The sequence below is a fragment of the Malaya genurostris genome, chromosome 3 (genome assembly GCF_030247185.1).
Source record: "Malaya genurostris strain Urasoe2022 chromosome 3, Malgen_1.1, whole genome shotgun sequence".
NCBI lineage: Eukaryota > Metazoa > Arthropoda > Insecta > Diptera > Culicidae > Malaya > Malaya genurostris.
In genome coordinates this window covers 193,921,107-193,947,766 of record NC_080572.1, presented here as the reverse complement: position 1 = coordinate 193,947,766, position 26,660 = coordinate 193,921,107, and the positions used below count along the sequence as shown (strand labels likewise).

The window sequence follows — 26,660 nt, the reverse complement described above, 5'->3', positions numbered from 1 at the left end:
CATTAAAAGATCGATTTTGGGAGCTTTCATCACGCCTGCTAATAAGATGTGAGGTGCTGAATCCCATGGTAATTAATAATTTCGAACGACTAGTCGAGCTTCGATCTCAAACAAAATTTATGACAGTATATTTTAACCATATGTCACAGGAAATCAACCCTTCAAGATATATTCCTATCCGTGTCAGCATCCTAAGTGCCCCTGACTCAACTTTATTTTTCGATACATCCATGCAGCGTGAAGTGCGTGGAATCCCGGATCATCTACGCTCGACGGAAATCCCAAAAATATTTTTAAGTAAGTTCAGGCATATTGACTCTGAGAAAATGTTTTACACGGACGGATCGCGAATTGAAGAAGCGACAGGGTTTGGTATGTTCAACAATAATGTTTCGGCTTCATTTAGGCTTCAAGAACCTGCATCTGTTTATATAGCAGAGCTAGCAGCAGTTCATTATAGTTTGAGTGTAATCGTCACATTATCTCCAAACCATTATTTCCTCTTCACAGATAGTCTGAGTGCAATTGAAGCCATTCGCTCAATCGCTGCTGGCAAAAATGAACCGTTTTTCTTGGGTAAAATAAAACAGTGTCTGAACGACATATTGAATAATAATTATCTAATCACTATAGTCTGGGTCCCGGCTCATTGCTCCATTCCAGGCAATGAAAGAGCCGATAATTTAGCCAAACGTGATGCTATTGAGGGTGAAATTTATGAGCGACCGATTGCTTTCAACGAATTCTATAGTTCGTCTCGCCAAAGAACACTTGCCAGCTGGCAAGCATCTTGGGATAGAGATGATCTGGGTCGGTGGATGCACTCAATTATTCCGAAAATATCGACAAAGGCATGGTTCAGGGGACTGGATGTGAGTAGGGATTTCATTCGTGTGATGTCCAGACTTATGTCCAATCACTACACGTTAGATGCACATCTCCTTCGAATTGGGCTCTCCGAGACTAATCATTGTGCTTGCGGAGAAGGTTATCGGGATATTGATCATGTCGTTTGGACATGCGTGGAGTATCGTGATGTCAGATCTCAACTAATAAATTCTTTGCGTACCCAAGGTAGACTATCCAATATCCCAGTTCGAGACATTCTTGCTTGTCGTGACCTTTCATACATGAAACTTATTTATCATTTCATAAAGAAAATTGGAGTTTCAATTTAATAAAGGCCCCTTTTAAGACTTAGTTCTGATCCCAGCTGCGTCCATGAGTTCAACCAATAGCTAAATTAGAATAAAAATTATGTAATGATACAAACAAACTCGAAACAGTTTATGAAATTATCAACAAAATGTCTGAAAATAACAGCTTATTTTATAATTTATAGAAGTTAATCGTTTGGTTCAAATAATATTTCCGAGTAGATTTCATAATTAATGACGAGTTACCTAAGATGATATTTAAGCTATACACACTTAAAACCATTTCTTGAGCTCGGCATAATAAAATGCCGAAACTGATCAGCAACACCTAAATTTTCTGATTGCTCAGTAATCAATACGCATGTTTCTGAACTTCGTTAAATGCATTCACTGATATTTCGGTAAAACGCTTCACTTTGCCGAAATTTGTCATGATTGCTTGCTGAATTTATCAGTAAACAACAGATATGCCGACATCAGCAGAAACGTTTGCCGAGATTTCGGAATATGCGCTAGCTGTTACCGAGATTCAGCACGACAGCTGTCATTTATTGCTGCGTTACATTTTCGCTTCGCATTGCGCGATTATTTTCTGATGAAATTCTCGAGTGAAAAAATGAATAATCTTCGAAGAAACGTGGAACCACTTGCAAGTAAAAATATTGAATAAATATAGTGACATGTTTCGCTTTATAAAAAGCGACTTTATCAGATCACATTATAAGGGAAAAACACCCAACACGGGGCTCAAAGAGTCTTCGAGACAAAACTTTGGGGGATATGCGAAAAAATAACCCAATGCATGGACAAATTCAATAGATCAAAGTAAGTTTATTTTTTGAACAATACCGTATATGCATCATTAAATATTGAAAATTTTTGTATATTTATCTTTGTTTTCATATTTCCAGCTCGACTCAAGGTGGCCGCATCCGGAAACGCCGCTTTTTATTATGCTACATGTTTTAAGGTAGAGGCTTTAAGCACTACTGGCAACAAATTTGTAAGCCTCCTTCAAGTGTTAATAAAATGAACTTTTGATCCTGAATGGTGTGTTTATAATGTTTAGAAATTACAAACAAAATTAATTGACTAGATATTTAATTACTGATGATTTGGTAATTTGTTTTTTTCATTTTTTCGTTTTATTGGATTGCCGAATATTCAGCGAACGTTTCACTGAGAAAACAGTAAATCTTATGCTGGCGATTTCGGCAATATTTGACGTTTGTCAAATTTGAGGGTGCCGAGACGCTCAGTTATTTTATTTTTGCCGAGATGATTGCTGATTACTCGGCTGTGCGAATCTCGGCATTTTTTTGCCGAGACTCAGCTAAAAAATTTAAGTGTGTAAGAGAATATGTTTTAATAAATTCAAAACGTTGTGACTATGTTAGAATTAAATTAGGATAAGAATGTTATGTAAAAGTGATGCTACGGCGAAGAAAAACTTATGTAAACTGCCTTAAGAAATAAACGTATTTATGGAAAAAAAAAAATCGTTTTCCTTGAAGTAGCCGTTCTTAACATATTTTGACACGAAACTTGAAAAAAACCTTATTTAATAAACCTAGTGGTGTAATAATGTACAAGATTCTGTCAAGAATTTTTTTTTTCATACTTGAGTAAACAGCTGCTCTACGCATAATTGTCCCTTATTTTAGAGGATTTCCTATGTATATGGGACAATTATGCGTAGAACGGCAGTAAAGTTAGAGACTTTTATTGGAACTAACATAATCTTTTAAATTTGTCAAAAGTTGTGTCAAGTTAATAAGCATTCTCCTTTTTTTAATCTTCAATGATACACTTCAATGACCTTTTGATATTTTAAACACACTTCACCTGATAGTTCTGGAACCGGAAGTCAGACTCGTATGAAATTCAACAGTAACCTATGAGACATTTGAGCCTAAGTTGTGAAAATCGATCAAGTCATGTCTGAGAAAATTGGGTGAGTTTTTAAGTTTTTGACCACTATTTCCAGTATTCCCAGAACCGGGAACTGGAAACGAAAACAAAACCTACAAATTAAATCAATTTTGAATCAAATCTAGAAGAATTTTACCCTTTTTTGCATCGTCGCTCTAAATGACGGTGTGCAACTTTAAACAAACTTTACCCTAAGATGAAACTCAATAGCAACGTATGAGATTATGATCTTTTTTATTCAAGCCTACGTTTGTGTGCTCACCTCGATGAACTGTTTTAGCTATATTTACTTTTCTTGTAATTATTTTAGCGAATTATAAAATTTCTTCTGATAAAATAAACGCTATTTCAAAACGAAAAGTAGCTGTCATTTTCAGATTCGATTCAATGCCCCTTCCTTTCGTCGCGCTTTAATTTCTTATCATTTTCACACACACAAGCAGATTTTCAATACAGAGTTTTGATCTTCCGATACAGATTTACAGATTTTTCTCCCGGAAAATATAGATTTAAATGTGGTAACCCTGCCTGCTATACGAAATTGAACAAAGCACACTGTATGCTAGGCAATGGTGTTTTCTTCTTCCGTACCAGCACATACCGATGTGTACTGGTATTGCAGTTTTTATTTTGTATGACAGTTCGAAAGTTCTGATACTTATCGCTATATAATTTCGGAACCGGAAATCGGAACTGTACAAAGATAATTGTACAGTATCTTTTAAAACAATGAGAACTTTAACAAAATTTGTGAAAATCGGTTTAGTTATTGCTTAAAAAATTGTTTTTGGAGCATTTCTGCAATATTATAGGTGCTTACGGAACTGGAAACCGGGGACAAGTTATCCCAAAGCAGGTTTATATATCCACTAACTAACAAGGTCTGCCAACTAGATGAACTTACCAACCGAAAGTCGGATTAGGATCAATTTTCCGAGGGCTCTTAAAAGAAATTCAAGACCTTTCATTTGCATCTTAGTTTGTAAAAATCGGTTGAGAAATTTCCGAGATAATAGAATGCGCATTTTCTCATAGATTTGCATATATTATCTTGTAATTCAGGAACCGTAAGTCGGATAAAAATAAATGTTAATAACAAGCTATGGGACCATAAGACATTTCGTTTGAGTTTTTTATGTCTGTGTGTTTTTGTGTGAGCCAGAATGTATGAGATTGCACCGTTCAAAGAATTTTCTCTCTGCTCAATTTTCTCCGAGACGGCTCACTCGATTTCAACAAGCTTAGACTCGCTTGAAAGTTACTATTAATATTACTACTATTATAGCTGTCACCTCCGATTCCAGAGATCTAATGACTTCAGTGACTTTACCGGCAAACCACCTTTTTTTTTTATCGGCTCAATTTTTACGGAGATCGTTACACAAATTTTGATAAATTGAGGTCATTGATCGATCATTTCCGATTCGGGAACGGATTCTGATAGCTGACATAAGCGACATATCGCAGTATTTTTCTCGGAATTGTCTGAATTGGTTTCAAAACCTTTAGGAACAATGTTCGTTGTAAGCACGTTTTGTTACTTATCGTATGCATGGCGTAACCGACAAGTCGCACTTTTTTTATCAGTATTTTTTTGTAAAATTCAAATGCTAATGAATCTACTATTGCAAATCTACACTTTTGGTCTTGCAAATATTACCGGATTAACGAAGTGAGTGTTGGAATACGCTTTCAGGAATTACTCGAATAATTTTGAATTTTTGAAAAAAATAGCTAGTTTCGGCTTTTTGATTGTGAAATAAACTGATTTTGATATATAGGTAATGTAATCTTAAAACCTTCGATACTATGGATATGCAGTCTGAGCTTTGAAGTCATCCGGACATACTCGAACATTGGTGTGCAAGTTACTTGGGAATCTCAAGCGTCCTTCTACGTTAAAGAAATGTTCAAATTATCCCTCAACTGAAATTCAAAATTGTTTTACTACTTTGTCTCTCTATTCGTTATTGTGTAAGTAAGAAATCCCATATTAAAATTGGTGTGTATTATTTATGAACTCGGTTAGAATTTGATACACATTGATTTTAGAGGGTAATTTTGGAAGAAACATTATTTTTGGAGTAATCCAAAAATGAAAATTTGGTTCCATTTCTGCCCCAATCTCTCGCTAAGCCCAGTAGGAAATTCATTATTTATCAACATATTATGCAACCCGTCATCCTTTCAGTATTGTCCGATTATACATATAGTTATCTTAACAGTCATTGCACAGAAAACTATCAATTCCATCCCAATCAGCAGCAGTGGCAGGCAGTTCATCCGGTACCCCTACCTGCCTCCCTCCTTCGCATCAGCCTCGTCGCTCCCGAGGGTCCAACTACGTTGACGTTTTCGTCCGTCTCCAGCTCGGTCTTAATAGGTATCCAGTTCTGCTGGCAGCGTACGAATAAGACATCAAATTTATGTTATGCGCTTCATATCATTCACTAACTCACAATCATTCTCATCAGCCGTCCAGCACCGTTTGCATAACTCCTGCATTATGTATATTCCGGGCTACGGCTTTGTGTTCCTTGTTATCACTTTCCAGACTTCCGAGGGCAGTCAAGAAAGTGGAAGCTTAATTGATTAGATAAATGGATGGTGAATATAAGTGGAAGTGGATATGAGAGCGAGAGTGTGAGTGTTGTACTGCCTCTGCTGCTAATAAATAATAGATCAGGGCAAATTAATAAGCCCTCAAACTCTTAAGACAAGAACCGAACTGGAGCCAGCGCGGTCCAACATATCACTGGACCGAGCGGGTTTGCTACCACCGGACGATGGAGGACTGCTCTGCAGATTTTAACTTCGGTCATATCGTCTGCCAAGGAAAAGGAGGAATAGCGATTTATCCTTTTTCTGACAATTTCACATAGATTTACGTGTTGCCTACTTTTTTTGTCCTGCTTTGGTTGTATTGCTCAGTAGGGAAAACAAATCGCAACAATTTGATAGATGGCGCTGTGTTCTACCAGGTTCTTCAAGGAGCGAGGAGTTGGTATGGAATGTTGTTGCATAAAGTTGATTGCAATCGCTGTGGAAATGCGTTGTGGTGGAACTTGTTGTTACTCTAAGATCTATATAGTCCATTGATTCAGACATATCAATCAATAGCTGTAAAGACTGTCCCAGAAAGTATGGACGCACTTTGATTTCGCTGTAAATAATTCACAAGTGTTAGATATTCAAATTTTATTCGATATACTGATAATATTAGACTACAACAACAGAATATTATTCTCAACCCGCTGCTCGGCTATCCATGGAAGTTGACCATAAATGTTAACTTCCCTCTCTGAGCAGCCTAGATAGCCGTGTAGTGTCGGTAGCGGTTTCCCAACTGCTAAGAATAACGCTACGGTCCACCTGTACCGGTGGTATAAGTCCACCAAACAGGTAAGCCGTGTGGCATCCGGCGGAATTATTTTTTACCAAGAATTGATCCACTGGTTTCCTATTCCATGTCGTAAAAGGCCACAAAAATAGGAACTCCTAAGTCAAGGTGTATTTCCGTGCCGATGGCTGAATGGCTGCAGGAGGTTAAACATTGCAGTCGTGAACGGAATATCTTGGGTTTTTCCCTTACTGGATACACGCAATGCTTAGCAATCAACTTCTTTGATCATCGCTTCGGCAGGCCAGAGATTAGAAAGCTGAGTGTCTGTGGGTGTCCTCAAGGTGGTGTACTATCCCCACTTTTATGGAACCTAGTCGCTGATAGTTTGTTAAGGAAACTTAATAACCTTGGATTTCCGACTTATGGTTTTGCCGACGATTATCATATATTGATGACCGGTATAAGCATTAACACTCTCTTTGATTTAATGCAGCAAGCCCTGCGATCTGTTGAACAATGGTGTTGTCAGGTTTGGATTATCTGTAAATCCGGGCAAAACATCAATGGTGCTTTTCACTCATCGTAGGATAATTACAGGAGCTCGTCCGTTGCAGTTCTTTGGTTCAGGGGTCACTGTGGTCGATCAAGTTAAATACGTCGGGGTTATTCTTGACTCAAAACTGAATTGGTCTGCTCACATTAATTTCAGGATTAAAAGAGCTTGCATGGCTTTCGGCCAATGCAGACGAGCTTTTGGAAAATCATGGGGACTCAAACCCAGATATATTCATTGGATCTACACAACTATCGTAAGACCAATTTTAGCATATGGTTGTCTTGTATGGTGGCAGAAAGGAGAAGTCGCGACAGTTCAGTCAAAGCTAAATCATCTCCAAAGGATGGTCCTAATGGCGATGACAGGAGCATTCACGACAACTCCTACTGCTGCTCTAGAGGCGCTACTGTGCATTAAACCACTACATGTGTTCCTAAAACAAGAAGCATTATCTTGTGCATACCGTCTTAGGGTTACAGGGCTTTGGAACAGTAACCCATTAGAATATGCTACCAGTCACACTCGCTTGTGGTCTCAAATGGTTCCGTGGGATGAGTATTTACTCGCTCCTAGTGACCTTACTCTCACATGCAGTTTTCCTTTTAAAACATTCAATGTGAGCTATCCTCTTCGTTAGGAATGATTGTCTGGTTGTCTGGAACGACAACTTGATGAACACATAGTTTGTTTTACGGACGGTTCTCTGTTGAATGGTCGTGCTGGTGCTGGTATCTACTGTCGTGAAATAGGCTGGAGCAGTCTCATTCACTTGGTAGATACTGTACTGTGTTCCAAGCAGAAATCTACGCAATTCTGTGTGGAGTACAATCGGCACTTCAGCAGAGGATCTGTGGTAAACGTATTTATTTTTGTTCCGACAGTCAGGCAGCCTTAAAAGCACTCAGTTCGAATGACTCACGGTCGAATCTAGTGATCGCATGTCGAACTCAAATTGAAGACCTCAGCATTTCAAATGCTGTTTACTTCTTATGGGTACCCGGCCATTCTGGTATTACTGGAAATGAATGGGTTGATGAGTTGGCTAGAGCTGGTGCAACGAATGATTTCGTTGGTCCTGAACCAGCTTTACCACTTTCAACTAGTTGGATAAAGCACAAGATACGTGCTTGGGCTGCATCCAAACATGCCAGCTACTGGCGCAGCTTGCAAACTTGCGCTCAGACAAAAGCATTTCTACCAGATTTAGATCTGAAAATGTCAAAGTGTCTACTGCATTTCTCCAAGTATCATTGAAGTGTTCTGGTCAGAGCTCTGACTGGACATTGCAAACTCAATTATCACATGGCTACTATTCAACGTGCTGAGTATTATTCGTGTGATTTGTGTGAATGCGATTATGGTACTTCATATCATCTGATATGTAACTGTCCCGCATTGACGCAGCTACGTATCCGGGTTTTTGGTTCTCCATATATGGTTGAGTCTGTGTATGCGAAGCTAAAATTGAAGGATATTCTCTCGTTTCTCACCCAATGTGGTAAGGAGCTATAGTCAGAAGGGTTCATCGTTCTTCCTGGAGTGAATGAATCCCTTCTGTATTCACCTTAAATAGGGTTTGGCAGATTGTTTGGCATCCTCTGGGGGGTACCGAATTTACTTCTGCTCGTACATACTGCGAGTCGTTCTGCATTCTTCCGAGAGTGGTGTCGCTTTTGTAAGATCTCTAAATCCTCTCGGGGGTTGGAGGTTTTATTAACAGCAGACTGTTCGGGACCTCGTAGAGGTTCAGAATTTCCTTCTGCTTCCACTAAATGTGATCCTCAGCAGATTGTTCAGCATCCCTTAGGGGTGCAGAATTTACTTCTGCTTTTATGTGTTTTTGTGTCGTCAATTTTTCCCATCCTCCTAGTCCAACCCTTACCATTTCCTTTCAATCCTTCCCTCTTATATATCGGGAAAATGATGCTAAAAACAAATTGATGGCAAGGCACAAATCTCCAAATATCAAGGGGAACGTGCCATTTGAGCAAATTTGTTCTGATTCCTGATTCCTGAAGATCTATATAGTCCATTGATTCAGACATATCAATCAATAGCTGTAAAGACTGTCCCAGAAAGTATGGACGCACTTTGATTTCGCTGTAAATAATTCACAAGTGTTAGATATTCAAATTTTATTCGATATACTGATAATATTAGACTACAACAACAGAATATTATTCTCAACATTTGCTACTTAGCCATTCTTGCGAACGTTCCTCAATAAATTCCGTACAGACTTCTTGGCGACAAGTTTTGACACTTTTCTCCAATCTTTTTCGAACTGTTGAATGGTTTCGGCTGCCGAGACATGTTTCCTAAGATGTGCTTTCGTTAATGCCCAGAATTCCTCAATTAGTCGAAGTTGTGGGCAATTTGGTGGATTCATGTCTTTTGGGAGAAAATGACATTTTTGGTAGTATACCATTCTACCGTTGATTTCGAGTAGTGGCAAGAAGCAAGATCTGGCCAGAAGACAACAGGATCCTTGTGGCTTCGAATCATGGGTAGAAGTCGTTTTTGTAAACATTCCTTGATGTATATTTCGCTGTTCATTGAAGCAGTGGTTGTGAAGTGTTTCGAAATCTTACCGCAACTACAATTTGCTTGCCAGACCATAGCTTTCTTATCAATTTTTTCGACTACAATCGATGTCTCGGACTGGTTTAAAACTTGCCCTTCTCGCACTGTTTAATATTGTGGTCCCGGCAAGGATTTGTAATCGAGTTTCACGTAGGTTTCGTCGTCCATGATTATGCAGTTCGAATTTCCAGCAAGAATCGTATTGTACAGCTTTCGAACCCTCGGCCTGATCGGTGCTTCTAGTTCCGGACTACGTTTTGGTTGTTTCTGCTTCTTATAGGTTCGAAGATTCAAACGTTCTCGAACGCCTTCAGTATGCGTTTATCCAACTGAGGGTTAGCAGGACCTTTTTTCGACCCGTTCTCGGTTTATCCTCAAAGGTGTTATCTTCACCGCACTTCCTGATTGCATTTCGCACGGCTTTTTCACTTACTCCTTCCATTTTTGCTATCTTTCTCAGTGGCAGTTCGCGTTCTGTGCACCATTTGTACACAATTTTTCGACTTTGTTCTGCTGAAAGTCCACGCATTTCGAAACAAACTAATGGAAACGAATAAACTACTGCACAAGTGGTTAGAGTGTAAACAACAGGACGCAGCCATAAAAATTGACAGATTCTGAACCATTGCGAAATGGCAGCGGTTTTTGGTTGCGTCCATACTTTCTGGGACATTCATTATTATTCTATCTAGTGGATCAACTAGTGGATACTTTTGAGTCGAAAGGGTAAAAAATTAACAATTAACAACATTCAAACCATTTAAAAGCGCTATATTAAAAATTATTTGTCTTATGAATTAAAAAAAAATCACCGATCGATCGGTTACCTACTTAAAATACAAATAGTAAAACTTGTGAATTTGAAGTAATCACCGAATACAGTTAAAATTACTGTATGAAGTGTAAAATTTCAGAGCTACGGTAAATTAAAAATTAATTGGTATTTAGCTGACAAACTGCAACCACTTACCATATCATATATTCACAAAATTGTGTAATTTGTACGAACTAGTTAGAAACGGGTGTTGTGTTGTGCAGGTATTCTACCTACCTAATTAGAAAAGATAATCGCGAGTGAAAAAGCCTTTTCGTGCGTAGTGCGCCATGTAGCGGGTAGAAGCCGCTACCGTTTAATATTTCGGTGACATGAGTTTGGTTGTACTAATGGCAAATTTGTCAACCGTACTGCAAGTACCCGAGCACATTGATGAAAATGCTGGATACTGGTGAGATCGTTTCATAATATTTTATTTATTTATAAAAAATTTTAATGGTTTCCTGTTCAGCGATTATAATTGTGCTACTGTTTTCCTTGTTTGATGAATATTTATTATTATTATCAGGTGTACAACTTTGCTTCCGCCGTTTTTTTTTCCAAAATTAAAAGCTTCATTGCGAAAAAGTGCTTACAGATGTATTATTCAAAGTATTGTCCGTCGCTAGCGACAACTTTCTCCCAACTTTCCGGCAATTTTTGGATCCCGGCTCGAGAAAAGGAGTCCTCTTTTGACGCTATCCATGAAGCAATCCATTTTTCCAACTCTTCGAAGGATTGAAAATGTTGATCTGCCAGGCCGTGTGCCATCGAACGAAATAGGTGGAAGACAAAAGGGGCGACATCGAGGGAATACGGCGGGTGGGGCAAGACTTCCGATTTCAGCGTTTCCAGGTACTTTTTGACCACTTTTGCGACGTGAGGCCGAGCATTGTCATGTTGGAGGATGACTTTGTCATGTTGCTCTTGATATTGTGGCCGCTTTTCTTTAACCGCGCAACTAAGGCGCATCAGTTGCGTTCGATAGCGATCTCCTGTGATGGTTTCACCCAGTTTTAAGAGCTCGTAGAAAATCACACCGAGCTGATCCCACGAAATACAAATCATAACCTTGGCGCCGTGAATATTTGGTTTTGCCTTCGCCGAAGTAGCATGCCCGGGCTTTCCCCATGATTTTCTGCGTATAGGATTATCGTATCTAACCCACTTTTTATCACCGGTTACGATTCGATGTAAAAACCCCTATACGATTTTGTCTTTGAAGCAGTTGCTGACATACACATAGACGGCGCTCGATGTCCCTCGGTTTCAACTCGTACGGCACCCAGTTTCCTTCTTTCTGAATCATGCCCAGGGCCTTGAGACGTTTTGAAATGGCTTGCTGACTCATTCCCAACGATTCGGCAAGCTCTTCTTGGGTTTGGCACGAATCTTCATCAAGCAATGCTTCTAGTTGTTCATCTTTGAAGGTTTTTTCTCCTCCACCACCATGTTTGTCGTCGACATCGAAATCACCATTTTTAAAACGTTGAAACCACTCCCGTCACGTTCTTGTACTCAGAGCAGCATGACCGTAAGTTTCTGAGAGCATATTTTTCGAATAATAAAGAATTTAAAACTTCCCGCGTATGGCGAGAATTGGGCACATAAACAGACATTTTCGAGCGTGAATAATACGAAAACAAGAACAACTGTCACTGAAACGGCGATGACAATTCGTTTGGCACTGTAAACACTCACTTTAAAGGCATTATCATCTATGTATTTTGACCAACCTCAGCCGGTACAGCCACCTATCGGAAAACGGCGGAAGCAAAGTTGTACACCTGACATTTATAATTACTATGATTATTATTTTTGATTTCCCACTCATTGTCAATACAATGATTGAATCATTGAATGGGGGCTTCAGATTTTTTTCACAGCATTTAGGATGTCTACAAATTCATCATGACATTTCAAATCATTTCACTACGCAATGAATGAAAATATGTTATATTATATTGTGTTATATTATTTTATGTTATGTTATATTATATTATATTGTATTATATTATATTACTGGCGCTGCATATATTGAGCCACCAATCCGGGTATTTGTTGTTTGATGTTATATTATTTTATACTGCATTATACTAGGGTATATTATATTATTTTTTTTAGATTATATTGTGTCACAATGCATTATATTGTTTTGCATTATATCGGATTATATTACATTGTTTTATATTAAAATATATTATGTAGTATTATTCTATAATGTTTCATATCGTATTGTGTTATACTATAAAATAGTATGTTCAAACTACGGAATTAAAACGTGATTTAATATAATCAACAAGAAAAATGACATCGAGATAGCTTTAAAACGCGTTTTTAAATCGTGCTGTGAACATAGTATTACATTAAATATATTGTTGTTGCTGTATTATATTATGAGTTATTAAAGTATTTTACATCATGTTATATTATATTGCATATCATCATATTATATTTATTATACTATATTACATTATATTCCGCGCTATATATAATACATTATAATCGCATCAGGGTATCATTGAAGTTACAACTGGACAATGAAGGGGAGTGCCAATCGGAGTAAAAGTGTTAGTATTTCGATACTGATGCATTTCTCTCCAACAGTTGTAAAATATTTGACACGCCCTTCTTCAACAAACCATCTAGTGGAAAGCTAGACAAGTAAAAAAAAATAATTACTCAATCTATTGGATCATACCGTTGGATGGAGATTCTTTGCTCTCCGCGGTTTTTCACGTAGGTCATTCAGTTATTTTTTTTATTTATTTATTTATTTCGTCAAGCAAATGTAGACTACATATAAATTGTTTACAATGTTCACTTACATACTACGCATTATTTCTACGACAAAGCTGAGATTTGATTTGATTTTTTGACATAGTAAGGTCAAGATGTTCGCAGTATTGATTGTAATGGCGCATTATTCGATTGACTGGACTGTATTTTGCATAATTTGTTCTAGTGTTTCTTTCTAAAAATAATTTCCTGGTTCGTAATTGACGGCTAGGTGTATAAAAATTTAGTTGCGATAATAAAGAAGGTGATTGAATGCGTTGAGAAATAATGTCGCTGATAAAATAAAGCATTGCAAGGTCGCGGCGTTCATTAAGTGTTTGTATATTGATGAGCATGCAGCGTGCTTCATATGATGGTAGAGGAAATGCTGTCCAGTTTAATTTACGAAGTGCATATAAAAGAAATTGTTTTTGAATAGATTCGATGCGTTCTTCGTGAATAATATTATATGGATTCCATACTAGGCTGCAATATTCCAAAATAGGTCTGACATATGCAGTGTATAATAATTTTATTGTGTATGGGTCCTGAAAGTTATGACTGAAGCGTTTAATAAAGCCCAGCATGCTATTTGCTTTATTGATTATGGTATTGTAGTGTTCCACAAAAGTGAGCTTGGAGTCTAAGATTACGCCTAAATCTCTTACAATTTTACATTTTTCTGCAAGCTGATTTCCTAGATGTATGTTTGTGGGTATAGTTTCATTTTTCCTACTGAAAGTTATTGAGTTACATTTTTTTACATTGAGTTGGAGTAGACTTTTGCAGCACCAAATGTGGAATAGATTGATTTCGTTCTGGAATATTACAGCGTCGTTGATATTTTTAATTTCCATGAAGAGTTTCATGTCGTCTGCATATATAAGCACTTTCAGATTTTTGAGTATGAAGGAAATGTCGTTTATATGTAAAATGAAAAGGAGAGACCCTAAGTGAGAACCCTGAGGTACGCCAGATGTTACATTAATTGGTTCAGACAGAATGTTTTGGAAGCGGACTACCTGTACACTATTCGTTAAGTATGATTTGAGCCATTCCAGAAGAGTATGTTTTATGCCATATTTTTGTAGTTTGACACATACACACACATGTTTATTTGACACATACACACACACACACACACACACATACATACATACACACACACACACACACACAGACATTGCTCAGCTCGATGAACTGAGTCGAATGGTATACAACACTTGGCCCTCCGGGCCAATTTTCACTAGTCGGCTTTTCAAGTGATTGCATAACCTTTCTATATGAGAAAGGCAAAAACGTGAAAATTTTTCTAAACTGGTCTCAAAACTACACAAATCGATAGTCATTATCAGTAGGCAACTAAACAAACCGATTCCGGCTATTCTGGTTCCCGGTATCCGGTTCCGGAAGTACCGGAAATAGTGGTCATATATACCAAAATGGATCTCACTCACTTTTTTCAGCGATGGTTTGACCAATTTCCACAAACTAATATGCAAATGAAAGGTCTTCTGGTCCCATACGGAATTCCTGAATTTCATCCGGATCCGACTTCCGAATCCGGAGTTATAGAGTGCGTACTAGAAGAGTTTGAGTGTCATGTTAGTTGGTGGCCGTACGAACCGACTTTGACTATACCGGTTCTTGGGTTCCGGTGCCGGAAGTGCATATAATAGTGAACCCATTTCGTTCTCTTAAGGATGGCTTACGCAATCAAAGCACTGTTTTATTCTGTATGTTATGCATAAACAATCACTTGGTTTCTTTCAAAAATCGAAGAGAAAATTTTTGAATAGAATACCACAATATTATATACATGAGAAAGGCATCATTACACCACTAGGTGGATTAAGACAGGTTTTTTTTGGTTCCATCACACAGTGGTATGTTGAATTTAGATTGGTAACGAATTTTGAAGTTACTGTCGAGTGGAACCGCATGCAGAGCAAGACTCCAGCTAATATGGTGGCTACCTACATACATACATACATACATACTAGTTAGAAACGGGCGATTTTTTCCCACTTTTATAGATAGATTAGGGATTAAAATTTTAAGAAATTATTCTTTAATTAAAAACTGACAATGAGAAAAGCGATACACTCTTCGCGCGCTGCTTGCACACTTCAAAAATCTTTTACCGTGGTTTGTTTACAATTTCATAGATAACAACTGGTGCAATTTTTATCAAAGTAGTGAATTGCGTTCAGAAAAAAACGTCATATGGAACTAAATAGAAAAAATTCAAAACTACCTGGATCATACATCGTAATCCGGTTTCAATCTGGCTAAAATGCTAAAGATGCAGAAAACAATAATATGACGAGTGCTCAAATCCTGCCAGGAGTGGAAAAGATCCAGTGACCCTATGAAGAAACTGGAATCAGGGATCGTCAGCCGCGCAGCAACGAGTTGAGATGAGGTGAAGCCATCCCCGGTATTTCGATCCTAGATGTGACCAGAAGGAAAAACGCCAGATTTGATTTTTGTTTTGGTTCGATTGTAGATGTTTTAACTTTACGGTCATTCGGCACTTCGGCCAGCAAAATTTTCTGACCCTATGTGTGAGGTTCAACGCCAACTTTCAAACGGTACGGAACATTGTTGCCAGGGAGGGACACAAGTCATACATATCCAGTAAACATTCGAGGCGCTACATGAAGCAGAATTACGTGAAAAAACGTGCTTAATCCACCTAGCAGTGAGATGATACCTTTTTTTTATCAATCCGCATGTGTTTTTTGCATGAATATTCTCCGGTGTTCCAGTTTTCATGACATTATTCTAATGTCCGTCGTTTTAAGTGGCAATTTGCGATTTTAATCACTCATTACTCTGTAATGTCTAAACTGCAAATCGGATCGAATTTGAATCAGAAAGTGTAACAATCGATTAAAAATTCCATGCTATGTCGAAGTAATTTCCACTTTAGAGTTTAGGGTAATTTTAGGTACTTCCAGAACCGGTATTCAGGAACCAGCATAACCCAAACCGATTCATATGGCCATGTGACGCATAAATTGCATTTTAGAGTCCAATTTTAAGCTTTTCGGGATTGTCATCTTCTATATCGCTTTGAATTTTAAAAATTCATCATTCTAAAATTCCAGAAAAGAAAGTCAGAATTGGATAAAATTGGATTTATTGTAATTTGAACTTTTGTTTCTGAAATTCTATTTGGCTTTTTTGAGAAAACGATTGAGCTTTGAGAAATTCGGTGTAGCCGAAGTCAGATAAATTTACCTGAGTAGCTGTATAGTTTACATTTGTTTCAAAATGTTTGAAAATCAATGTAGACATCTTTGAGGTATCGTAATGCGAATTAAATTTTTGGGTGCCTTCCGAAATGAAAACTTAACACAACCAAAAATGAAATAATATTTTTTGGTTATCGACTATCCAAATCTGCTAACCCGATAACCCTGATTAATTTATGTGAAATAGACACTTTTATACTAATCACCCTGTATCTCCGAAACCGGAAATCGGATCTGACTGAAAAACAAGATGTTTTAGAGAATCTTAAAATTTCTCATTTGAATCTTAGATCGGTTCAGCCATCAACGAGCAAAATGAGTTACACAGTTTTAATTTCGTTTCACATATCATCCTGTAGTTCCGGAACCAGAGGTCGGAACCAAACATAATTCAGGAACCTTGTTTGGGAATATACGACTTTTCATATGAATCTGAGTTTGTAGAACACGGTTGAGTCATCTCCGAAAAAATTGAGTGAAATTATTTGTCACACACGTATTTGCTGATCTCGACGAACTGATTCGAATGGTATAGGGCTGTTATGTTCTTTCAGCAATCAGTACTGTAAGTAATTTAAATCAATATAATTATGGAACTCGAAAATTCATATGTTTTCATATAGCATATTCGAACGATTATGTTGCCAAAAACGAACCGTGCTAAAATCGGTCCGAGGCAAAATATCATGCTGTACACAGTCTTTTGGGTATTTAGAAACATATGTATGTAACAGTATAAAAAATCTTGTTTTACGTTGCTCCCAAGCATTTCTTTGTCATACATTGCTCAAAGCTTCTACTGCTGGAATAGGGGAAAAAGTCGCTAACACAAAAATTTCGATATCTCCGTTAAAAATGGTCGGATTTTAACAATCTATGGCTTGTTGAATAGGTATTATCGTGCGGAATCTAAGTCTGAAAACATATTCTGTTTTCAAGGTCAATTGTGACAGATACTGTCAAAAAACTGAAAATTTTGACATAAAACTTCGAATAACTCAAAAAGTAAACATCCGATCTCAAAACCATTCAATAGCGTTTTGGGTGACGGGGAGACCTTTCATTTGCGACTAGTTTGATCAAAATCGGTCCAGCCATTTCTGAGATCTCGACCTCTTAGTTGACAACACACATACAGACACACACACACACACACACACACACACACACACACACACACACACACACACACACACACACACACACACACACACACACACACACACACACACACACAACACACGGACATTTGCTCAGTTCGTCGAGCTGAATCGATTGGTATATGACATTCGGCCCTCCGGGCCTCGGAAAATTTTTCTAAAGTTTGAGCGAATTCTATACCTATTTTTTATATATATATAAAAAAGCTAAAAACAGTCATAACGTTTTACTGGTAGCTCACATGAAAAAGCATGGTTGAGCAAAATTGTGCGGAATAATTATTTCAACAACTCTTCTGAAGAAAATTTTTTAGAACGTTTCACAAAAAAGTTATAACAAGAAAGTGATTTTTCAGGAACCACCCTATTTTTAAACGGGAAAATGTTCGTAACTCGATCAAATGAAAAGCTAGAGAGGTGCTTTCTTCAGCAAAGTTGCTCAAAATACAATTTTCTACAACTTTATTGCACAATAAAATCATTTTTGAGTTCAATTAAGACGGTTAGATTAGAGATTTCATTCTAAATGAGGACCACCTTAGCAACTGTTTACATTCAAACAACTTTTGCGAAGACACCAACTACAAAAAACTTATATTTTATAGTGAAAATATTTTTGTCACACTAATTTCCCGTTTCAGACCACTGTGGATTGGTTGTCCTTTTTGCTCACGAGACCTGGACTATGTCAGCAGAGGGCTAACGTTGATGGAAGACGGAACGAGGAGACGATAACTCTGAACCACGAATTTGCAAGTTGGACGGTTGCGATGGGCTGGACATGTCGCCAGGATGCCGGACGGGAACACAATTAAAATGTTGCTTGATACAGCATATAACACGACAGGACCTTTAGTTGATAGGTAAGATACGGTATCATAGCACATTAAAATTTTCATGTTAGTGATTTCCACTCAAAAAGTTTGCTTTCAACTCTTAGTGCAAACAGGCATGTAACGATGCATGCAACTATTATTCAAGAAACATCAACTCCAATTCATTCTGTGCAATGATCGATCTCTGTGCTAGTTATGTAGTGTTATTTAATTCGGATATCGTAATATTCTCATTGCTATCATCCATGCCGATTGTGACCATGATTGATACTTCCAGTTTCCGACGAGCCTCACAATAAAACAAACAACTTCCGACAAAGACTCATCATGACATGAAATGTGCTCCGAAAAACCATTAACCACCCTAAACTGCATCGCACTCCGTTGCTCAACACAAAGCCAACAAACAGTAAACGAACCGGCGACATCTTTATTGTGGTAACCTGAAAAACACTACACACTGAACAATAGATTTTGCCGTTTGCCTTTCAGCAGTAAACGTACGAGAATTGACACTCTAGTCTAGGACAACATTCCCACCACTCACCGACTTTGCGTCGTTCCGGAACACGATGAATATATAAAGAAAATCTTCTAGCTTGCCATAAGACTACTAAAAGCCAACAGACTCTCTGCCCTTGTCAAATGAAGTGACGATGAATTATTTATTCATGCGCTGGTTGGATGAGCCCCGGTTAGATTTCAACTCGGAACAATATCTCAGGTACCGACAGACCGACGAGCAAGCCAGGTCCGAGGCCTGACGGGGGATTCGTAGAGACAAACGGCGGACAAACGGTCGAACGCCGGAGCAATCAGGCATGAGAATTGATCAGAAACATTTATGCAAAATGTTTACTTTTTCTATGTTTCCAAAGGGAATAATTGAGCAGTTGTTGTTCAGTAAGTGTAAGTTTACTACCGGTGCATCTGGCAATCTGACAAAAGCTAACCAATCGACGGAAGTGAATAAATAGGTGTTGCTCGTCGAGACAGGAGCATCATATGCAGAAGCGGTAAACTGCTTGCATATTCATTGGGTGTTGGTTCCACTTCAGGATGGACCGATGGATTGTGTGGCATTTTTGTCAATCACCATAATTAAGCAATCCCCGAGCACACTTACCTTTTCACAGTGATTGATATATTTTTTAATAGTTGCTGCTTATTCGCATCGTTCAAATTCGGTTCAGTCTGCTTGTTCGAGACGTTCCCGCGGTAGTTGGCATTCGAGTTACCACGGGACGCCCGGTCACCGTCGATTCCGGTTTTATTGTTAACACTTTTGTTGTTTATGATGCTGCTGTTGCCGCTGCCGCTGCTGCCGACACCTGCCTCACTTCGGGGGTTGTTGTTCGTGGCCTCTACGCTGGCCACATCGCCACTGGTCGTAAACAACGGTAGAAGCATACTGCAGCCCCACCGCCGATATGCCTCCTGGAATGAAACGTACAAGGGGATGATAGATAACTGTTAGTAATGCCGCCACTTTAGTGTGTCTTGTATGGATAGAGTAAATATTTTTTCCGAAATAATTGTAGTCTTTTCGACAAGAAAATGTGATCGGTTTCGAAGGAGTCATATTCATTTTATGGAAATTGATATCGCCGAAGAAGTCTTAAGAGCCATTTCATCAAAGTCAGTTTTGAACTATTTTCGAAAATTAGTTGGATTAATAGTTATGTTAAGATTCTGAGCATTAATTTTCCCGGGAATTTTATGAGGAATTGCACTTGAAAACTTTAACTGAATTCCTTAAAGGAATGTTTTTGCTGCAAAGCTCATTCAATACAAAAACACTTCGAGATACATTTAAATATGGAACTCCCAAAATCATACTAAACTAAAAACCTGTTTTTATCCACTTAGTGGTGTAATGATGCCTTTCTCATATTACTCATAACATCATAAATGTTACAGTGGAATTCGCAAAAACAACTGTTCATTGAATAGAAATAGGAAAGTTTCTTCGGACTTGATTTAACAAAATCTACAAACCCTGTTTACCCTGTAATCGCCGAACAGGAAGTAGTATCCACAACAAAATTTAGAATTCCGTATGAGACTGTAAGGCTTTTCCTTTGAACCTATAAGTTTGTGAAAATCGATTAGGCCATCTTGAAGGAAATCGAATGAGATCCTTTTTGCAGTTTTTAATCATCATTTCCAATTCTTCCAAAACCGGATTCAGATGAACAAAGATCTACGAAATGGAACAGTTCTGAATCTAGTTAAATCTAGACTTACTACCTCATGCTTTATTGCGATTGAACCAATTAGACGAAATCTAATACCGTTTTCGTTTTTGAATTTAGACACGGGCTACTCTGACTCCGAGTAAAACGAACACGTGGTACGCGCCCTAAACAACAACTCATGAAAAAAAGAAAAAATAAACATACTCGGCTGGATGCGTGGTGCGACCCGAGAAAATTTTCAGAGCGAAACTACGCGATTGGAGTCCGATCCAGAGCGACCTCAGGTTGCTAAAACAAACATATCAAACGTTGTTTGGGCGACTCTGGGTCAGCTTTCGGGCTGCTCTGATCAATAAACGAAAACGGTATAACCGACGACACGACCTGCCACTCGTCTATCAAAACTGTATCGCAAATTTAAGTACCCCTCAGTAATTGGTAATGTCAAAACGTAATCGCTTAGAAAATTGTTGAGACTGGCAACAAAAGCTTAAAATTGTTGATTTCAAATAACAGTTACCAGTTACCTTAGCTACCAATGTTGTTATGTTGAAACCAAACGTGATTGTTAACACCGGAAAAAATCTAAAATGATCAGTAATGGAACGAAAGGAAATGTTTTTTTTTCTCCAGGAATAGTTTTCCAAGAAAATTGAGCGAATAATTAGAGTCGTGAAGATCTTAACGGAGGAATGGGTCGAATTATAATTGGACTACGTTTTCTGTGAAAGTCTTGTGATTATAGCCAGTCATCATAACGATCATTTCTGAGGCTTCTTCCAATCTAAAACAACTGATTCAGGAATATTTCCCCATAAAGCATTTGCTTTTAATCTTACTAGAAGATGTATGACTTATTAAAACCCTGTACATAAAATCTCGCCAGTGGTATGAATATTATACAATAAACACGAAAATAAAGAATGTGAGATTTTAAAGAGTTTTTTCGTTTTTTACTTTTATTATTTACATTTTAATATAACAACCCAAGACATTCGCCTTAGTCTAATAAACTTTCTTGAAAAATCCTTAATTTATTAACTTTCGAAGTATTACGCCTACACGCTTTCAAACAATTATTAGTCCTCTAACTCCCATCCTAACTATCTAGCGAAGTATCGTACATATCTAACGTCTAAAAGTGAACGAATTGAGAATTGGCACCGGCAAGGCATGGTGATGAACAAAGCATTTAAAAATTCCGACATTGACTATTTGAAATTTGTACAACTTATCGTCAGCATCGAAAATAGGGATGAAATCAAGATTTTGAAATCTTTCAAGCCATTTCCCAATGCTAATTCTTGATATTTTCATCCGATAAGACGGAGGCACAGTTAAACACGGAGATAATTGTAAATACACACATATCGGCCAACAAAAATGTGAACGCTGCATTGCTTTATTTGGCCTGTTTATAACTTGCCTAAATCATCTGCAATCATCAAAATCAAACGAACGATTCCGCAAATATATCAAACTGTTTGTTTATTTGTATTAGAACTCCTTGGCAACTAGTTCATAGCAACTGAACAGTGTTGCTCCAAAACATTATTTTCATCATTAGCGAGGGATCGCACAATTTTTGGTAACTGATAGTAAATCGTCAATGGACATTTTTCAAGTCGGTTTTTCTTCAGAGTGCCTGGTCGTGTCGTCGGTATAACTAAACTCTAAACAGCATGAATCAGCAGCATAAAACATGCAGGGAGAGTATTATTATTATTATTATTATTATTATTATTATTATTATTATTATTATTATTATTATTATTATTATTATTATTATTATTATTATTATTATTATTATTATTATTATTATTATTATTATTATTATTATTATTATTATTATTATTATTATTATTATTATTATTATTATTATTATTATTATTATTATTATTATTATTATTATTATTATTATTATTATTATTATTATTATTGACATCATTACACAACTGAAACGGTATTACTGCACTAACGGTTGCGAAAATTGCATATTTTTCAAATAAATTTGAATTCAATGACATTTGTTTATTCTTTCGGTCGCACTTATCATACACTGATAAAAATTTGCACGATCGATTCATATGTAAACAGCACTTCAATTTGAATATGCTTTTTCATTTCGATACTTAACCAAAGCGGTTTGTATTAAGATTTCATGTGCAAATTCACTAAGATGCAAAATTAGATTATTTTTCACTTGCCTTCGATGTGTTTTTCCTTTGGATGTGATGTGTTTTGCTATTGAATCGAACTACTTGTGTTAATCACTTCATTTTCTAGTGGAAATGAGAACAGCACAAATGTATGTGTAAAACACATGATTCGGTCAATTGTGTTTCAATTGAAATCTATATGGAAAATAATTTGACATTCATATCAGGTGTACAACTTTGCTTCCGCCGTTTTCCGATAGGTGGCTGTACCGGCTGAGGCTGGTTGAAATACATAGATGATAACGCCTTTGAAGTGAGTGTGTACAGTGCCTAACGAATTGTCGTCGCCGTTTCAGTGACAGTTGTTCTTGTTTTCGTATTATTCACGCTCGAAAATGTCTGTCTATGTGCCCAATTCTCGCCATTTGCGGGAAGTTTTATTTTTCTGTTACAATTCGAGAAAAATGCAGCTGAAGCGCATCGACTGCTCTCAGAAACTTACGGTGATGCTGCTCTGAGTTAAAAAACGTGTCGGGAGTGGTTTCAACGTTTTGAAAATGGCGATTTCGATGTCGAAGAAAAACATGATGGTGGAAGAGAAAAAACCTTCAAAGATGAATAACAATTTACTACGAGCTCTTAAAACCGGGTGAAACCATCACAGGAGATCGCTACCGAACGCAACTGATGCGCCTTAGTCGCGCGCTAAAAGAAAAGCGGCCACAGTATCAAGAGCGACATGGCAAAGTCATCCTCCAACACGACAATGCTCGGCCTCACGTCGCAAAAGTGGTCAAAAAGTACCTGGAAACGCTGAAATGGGAAGTCTTGCCCCACTCGCCATATTCCCCAGATGTGCCCCGTCCGACTACCACCTATTCCGTTCGATGTCACACGGCCTGGCAGATTAACATTTTCAATCCTTCGAAGAATTGAAAAAATGGATTGCGTCAAAAACGGACTCCTTTTTTCGAGCCGGGATCCGAAAATTTCCGGAAAGATGGGAGAAAGTTGTCGCTAGAGACGGACAATACTTTGAATAATATATCTGTAAGCACTTTTTCGCAATAAAGCATTAAATTTTGGAGAAAAAACGGCGGAAGCATGTAGTATCTACAGGTAACGATATATCTTATTATTATTTTGATGTGCATTTCAGATAAATGTGGCATGATTCTCATTAAATATCAACAGTTTTTAAACTCATTCTATGAGTTAAGTGTATATTTTCATGAATTTCATGTGTCTAGAATAACTAAAATTTTCATCAACCGCAGCACCGTTTTTACCAATATTACACACTAGTAACAGACATCCGTAACCGTTTCGATTTCTTCATAGCGTGTACGAACTAAAACATAGAACGCATCGCTTGTTTTGTGTTTTCTTCTTCTTTTGGTGTTGTACATATTGTCAGTTTATATGGCGATTTGAAAGCTTTGACACTCATCGCCCTGTAACTGCGGAACCGAAAGTCGGACCCGGAGGAAATTTCACAGTAGCTTTAAAGATAATATGAGCTTCCATTCAAATCAAGATTTGTAAAAATCGGTTCAAGAAGCATCGCTGAGAAATCGAAGTGAGTTCTATTTTTGGATTTTTTCTGCACCATTTTCGGTGCTTCCGGAACAGGAAAAGGGGGGACCAGTAGTGCCGAATCAAGTTTTTATGGCCACAAATTAACAAGCTCTGCAAAATAGAATAAATCTATCAGACAGTTTTATGGGATTTGTACCTGTTTTTGACCATCGTTCGTGAAAAAATACTCATGAAATCTGTAATTTTACACTTACCACGCTTTAGTTCCGGAATCGGAAGTCGGATCTGGATAAAATGTTGTAGAAATGTTTAGGAAACTGTAAGATCTTTCATTTAAATCTTAGTTTGTGAAAATCGGTTGAGCCATCTCTGAAAAAGTGAGTGCATATTTTTGTACATACATACACATACAAACACACACACACACACACACACACACACACACACACACACACACACACACACACACACACACACACACACACACACACACACACACACACACACACACACACACACACACACACACACACACACACACACACACACACACGCACACACACCAGGGAACCGGACGCCATCTCCCAACCGGAACCACTGGACCGACCTTGGCATCCTTTCGGTCGGGTCGTATACGGGTATCAAAAACGTCGGTTTCGGGAGAACTTCCATCGTCGGGGAACTCTGTCGGTGTAGACTAGATCCATCACCGGGGACTAGTCGAGTAGACGCCACAACACCGATTCGAGTCGTCGGGGCATCAGCGAACCGGAAGCCACGCTCCAACAGGAATCGCGGAGCCGACCTCGGTACTCCTTCGGGTGTCCCGCGTGGCGTAAAAGGGGATTCGGTGCCGGTGAGTTCCTTCGCCGAGGAACTCTCCGTCGGGGTAGTCTAGGTCCTTAGTCGGGGACTAGACGAGTAGACCGTATCGTAGTACCGTTAAAATCGTCGGGGCACCAGTGATCCGGAAGCCATCCTCCAACCGGCATCATTTAATCGACCCAGGCATCCGTACCTGACAACTACCGGTAGCTTGACAACTACCGGTAGCTTGACAACTACCGAGCACGTGAGCTGGGAAAGTACATAAAGTATTTCACCTTGTAAAAAAAACACACACACACAGACATTTGCTCAGCTGGTCGAGCTAAGTCGAATGGTATATGACATTCGGCCCTCGGTTGAAATATCGGTTTTCACAGTCATTGCATAGCCTTTCTATATGAGAAAGTCACACACGTTTCTCAAAAATTGCTTAACCGATTTTCACCAACTTAGATTCAAATTAAAGGTCTTATAGCCTCATACAATTTTTCTGAATTTCATTCGGCTCCAAATTTCGGTTCAGGAATTACAAATTGCAAATTTACTCAAATTGAGCACTTAATTTTCTGGAAAAATCTTAACCGATTTTCACAAACTAAGATGCAAATAAAAGATCTTGAAATTCTTTGAAAAGTTTCCAAGAAATTAATCCAGATCCGACTTCCGGTTCCGGTATTACAGTGCGATTAATGAAAATTTTCAATTTGAGTATTTTTTCACAAGCGATGGCGAAACGAGGTGCACATTTTTATAAAACTTACTGCTAAATTCATAAAGTTTGCAGATCTTGTTAGTTAGTGAATATACCTACTTTGGGACTACTAGTCCCCGGTTTCCGCACCGAATTTCAAAAGCGGAACTCACTTCGATTTCTCAGCAATGGTTAAACCGATTCATGATTTTAATTAAAGGTCTTATTATCTAAAACGATGCAGTGCAATTTCATCCAGATCCGACTTCCGGTGCCGAAATTATAGGGCGATGAGTGTCAAAAAATTCAAATCGTCATTCAAAATGACGATGCAAAACTGGTACGCGTAGGTAGGTGCGGCTTTGCTCCGTTCGAAGCGCGCTTTGTTTAATTTCGTATAGCGTGCAGGGTTGCCACATTTAAATCTATATTTTCCAGGTGAAAAAAATGTAAATTTGTAAATCTTTTATTTAATTTGTACCTACTTGTTAGTATTATCACAAAATCATGATAACGATGCTTATCTATTAAAATACACTTATTGCCTTTCTTATATAAAAAAAGTTTATGCAATCTCTTGAAAAATTGACTAGTGAAAATTGGCCCAGAGGGCTAAGTGTTTTATATCATTCGATACAGATCATCGAGCTGAGCAATGTGTGTATGTATGTGTGTGAGTATGTGTCAAATAATGTCACTGATGAAATAAAAATTGCATAGTCTCATAGGTTGCTATTCACTTTAATCATGCTTTTATAGGGTAAAATGTATCTAAAATTGCACAGCGTCATTTAGAGCGACGATGCAAAAGAGGGTAAAATTCTTC

The 26,660-nt window shown here is 37.9% G+C and overlaps 1 protein-coding gene across 1 annotated transcript in view; it reads right to left on the bottom strand.

Moving 5' to 3' along the window:
* LOC131435228 (uncharacterized) overlaps positions 1–26,660 on the bottom strand; it is a 249,605-nt gene that overhangs the window by 32,184 nt on the left and 190,761 nt on the right. The window contains exon 3 of the mRNA XM_058602893.1: positions 19,546–19,856. Within this exon, the coding sequence (XP_058458876.1) occupies positions 19,546–19,856 (311 nt within the window). The remainder of the gene's footprint in view (positions 1–19,545; positions 19,857–26,660) is intronic.